General features: G+C 56.9%; 1 protein-coding gene across 2 annotated transcripts; it reads left to right on the top strand.

Moving 5' to 3' along the window:
- The first annotated feature begins 220 nt into the window (after positions 1 to 220).
- Positions 221 to 2,050, top strand: GH1 (growth hormone 1). Of its 2 annotated transcripts, none has more exons than XM_005220810.4 (5): positions 221 to 329; positions 578 to 738; positions 966 to 1,082; positions 1,309 to 1,473; positions 1,748 to 2,050. In XM_005220810.4, the coding sequence occupies exons 1-5, from the start codon at positions 236 to 238 to the stop codon at positions 1,946 to 1,948; spliced, it is 738 nt and encodes a 245-aa protein (XP_005220867.2). In that variant the 5' UTR covers positions 221 to 235; the 3' UTR covers positions 1,949 to 2,050.
- Positions 2,051 to 3,126: the final 1,076 nt, after the last annotated feature.

Genomic DNA, 3,126 nt, shown 5'->3' with positions numbered 1-3,126 from the left:
CTATGGGGTGGGCTCTCAAGCTGAGACCCTGTGTGCACAGCCCTCTGGCTGGTGGCAGTGGAGACGGGATGATGACAAGCCTGGGGGACATGACCCCAGAGAAGGAACGGGAACAGGATGAGTGAGAGGAGGTTCTAAATTATCCATTAGCACAGGCTGCCAGTGGTCCTTGCATAAATGTATAGAGCACACAGGTGGGGGGAAAGGGAGAGAGAGAAGAAGCCAGGGTATAAAAATGGCCCAGCAGGGACCAATTCCAGGATCCCAGGACCCAGTTCACCAGACGACTCAGGGTCCTGTGGACAGCTCACCAGCTATGATGGCTGCAGGTAAGCTCGCTAAAATCCCCTCCATTCGCGTGTCCTAAAGGGGTAATGCGGGGGGCCCTGCCGATGGATGTGTTCAGAGCTTTGGGCTTTAGGGCTTCCGAATGTGAACATAGGTATCTACACCCAGACATTTGGCCAAGTTTGAAATGTTCTCAGTCCCTGGAGGGAAGGGTAGGTGGGGGCTGGCAGGAGATCAGGCGTCTAGCTCCCTGGGGCCCTCCGTCGCGGCCCTCCTGGTCTCTCCCTAGGCCCCCGGACCTCCCTGCTCCTGGCTTTCGCCCTGCTCTGCCTGCCCTGGACTCAGGTGGTGGGCGCCTTCCCAGCCATGTCCTTGTCCGGCCTGTTTGCCAACGCTGTGCTCCGGGCTCAGCACCTGCATCAGCTGGCTGCTGACACCTTCAAAGAGTTTGTAAGCTCCCGAGGGATGCGTCCTAGGGGTGGGGAGGCAGGAAGGGGTGAATCCACACCCCCTCCACACAGTGGGAGGAAACTGAGGAGTTCAGCCGTATTTTATCCAAGTAGGGATGTGGTTAGGGGAGCAGAAACGGGGGTGTGTGGGGTGGGGAGGGTTCCGAATAAGGCGGGGAGGGGAACCGCGCACCAGCTTAGACCTGGGTGGGTGTGTTCTTCCCCCAGGAGCGCACCTACATCCCGGAGGGACAGAGATACTCCATCCAGAACACCCAGGTTGCCTTCTGCTTCTCTGAAACCATCCCGGCCCCCACGGGCAAGAATGAGGCCCAGCAGAAATCAGTGAGTGGCAACCTCGGACCGAGGAGCAGGGGACCTCCTTCATCCTAAGTAGGCTGCCCCAGCTCTCCGCACCGGGCCTGGGGCGGCCTTCTCCCCGAGGTGGCGGAGGTTGTTGGATGGCAGTGGAGGATGATGGTGGGCGGTGGTGGCAGGAGGTCCTCGGGCAGAGGCCGACCTTGCAGGGCTGCCCCAAGCCCGCGGCACCCACCGACCACCCATCTGCCAGCAGGACTTGGAGCTGCTTCGCATCTCACTGCTCCTCATCCAGTCGTGGCTTGGGCCCCTGCAGTTCCTCAGCAGAGTCTTCACCAACAGCTTGGTGTTTGGCACCTCGGACCGTGTCTATGAGAAGCTGAAGGACCTGGAGGAAGGCATCCTGGCCCTGATGCGGGTGGGGATGGCGTTGTGGGTCCCTTCCATGCTGGGGGCCATGCCCGCCCTCTCCTGGCTTAGCCAGGAGAATGCACGTGGGCTTGGGGAGACAGATCCCTGCTCTCTCCCTCTTTCTAGCAGTCCAGCCTTGACCCAGGGGAAACCTTTTCCCCTTTTGAAACCTCCTTCCTCGCCCTTCTCCAAGCCTGTAGGGGAGGGTGGAAAATGGAGCGGGCAGGAGGGAGCTGCTCCTGAGGGCCCTTCGGCCTCTCTGTCTCTCCCTCCCTTGGCAGGAGGTGGAAGATGGCACCCCCCGGGCTGGGCAGATCCTCAAGCAGACCTATGACAAATTTGACACAAACATGCGCAGTGACGACGCGCTGCTCAAGAACTACGGTCTGCTCTCCTGCTTCCGGAAGGACCTGCATAAGACGGAGACGTACCTGAGGGTCATGAAGTGCCGCCGCTTCGGGGAGGCCAGCTGTGCCTTCTAGTTGCCAGCCATCTGTTGTTTGCCCCTCCCCCGTGCCTTCCTTGACCCTGGAAGGTGCCACTCCCACTGTCCTTTCCTAATAAAATGAGGAAATTGCATCGCATTGTCTGAGTAGGTGTCATTCTATTCTGGGGGGTGGGGTGGGGCAGGACAGCAAGGGGGAGGATTGGGAAGACAATAGCAGGCATGCTGGGGATGCGGTGGGCTCTATGGGTACCCAGGTGCTGAAGAATTGACCCGGTTCCTCCTGGGCCAGAAAGAAGCAGGCACATCCCCTTCTCTGTGACACACCCTGTCCACGCCCCTGGTTCTTAGTTCCAGCCCCACTCATAGGACACTCATAGCTCAGGAGGGCTCCGCCTTCAATCCCACCCGCTAAAGTACTTGGAGCGGTCTCTCCCTCCCTCATCAGCCCACCAAACCAAACCTAGCCTCCAAGAGTGGGAAGAAATTAAAGCAAGATAGGCTATTAAGTGCAGAGGGAGAGAAAATGCCTCCAACATGTGAGGAAGTAATGAGAGAAATCATAGAATTCGTTTTGTGCAGAAATTTTAAGGTGACTACACGCTTAGCCCAACTACCCTTGGGAAATGTGTGTGTGTTAGTCACTCAATCGTGTCCAGCTCTTTGTGACCCCATGGACTGTAGCCTGCCAGGCTCCTCTGTCCATGGGATTCTCCAGGCAAGAATACTGGAGTGGGTTGCCATTCCCCAGGGGATTTTCCCAACCCAAGGATCAAACCCGAGTTTCCTGCATTGCAGGCAGATTCTTTACTCTCTGAGCCATCAGGGAAGCCCTGTGGGAAATGGGAACCATGCAAAAACGGCTTTGGGACCAATAAGACCAGAATATTTGGGATCTGAACTGGCGCAAGAAATGTGGAAGAGAGATTCTAAATGCATGTGTACATACTAAGTTGCTTCAGTCATGTCCGACTATTTGCAACCCCATGGACCACAGCCTGCCAGGCTCCTCTGTCCATGGGATTCTCCAGTCAAGAATACTGGAGTGAGTTTCCATTTCCTCTTCCAGGGGATCTTCCAGACCCAGGGATCAAACCAGTGTCTCTTATGTCTCCTGTGTTGACAGGCAGGTTCTTTACCACTAGTGCCACCTGAGACCCAATTCTAAACGAGGGGTTGCAAATTCAGTGCCAACAGGTGCCAGGTATAAGTGGC

The sequence above is a fragment of the Bos taurus genome, chromosome 19 (assembly GCF_002263795.3).
Source record: "Bos taurus isolate L1 Dominette 01449 registration number 42190680 breed Hereford chromosome 19, ARS-UCD2.0, whole genome shotgun sequence".
NCBI lineage: Eukaryota > Metazoa > Chordata > Mammalia > Artiodactyla > Bovidae > Bos > Bos taurus.
The sequence above is the reverse complement of the archived record's forward strand: the minus strand, read 5'-3'. Positions and strand labels throughout refer to the sequence as shown.

Coding starts and splice junctions, on each gene's coding strand:
- GH1 (XM_005220810.4), top strand. CDS start 236: ATGGCCCAGCAGGGACCAATTCCAGGATCCCAGGACCCAGTTCACCAG. Junction 330..577: donor ACCAGCTATGATGGCTGCAG/GTAAGCTCGCTA, acceptor GTCTCTCCCTAG/GCCCCCGGACCTCCCTGCTC. Junction 1,474..1,747: donor GCATCCTGGCCCTGATGCGG/GTGGGGATGGCG, acceptor CTCCCTTGGCAG/GAGGTGGAAGATGGCACCCC.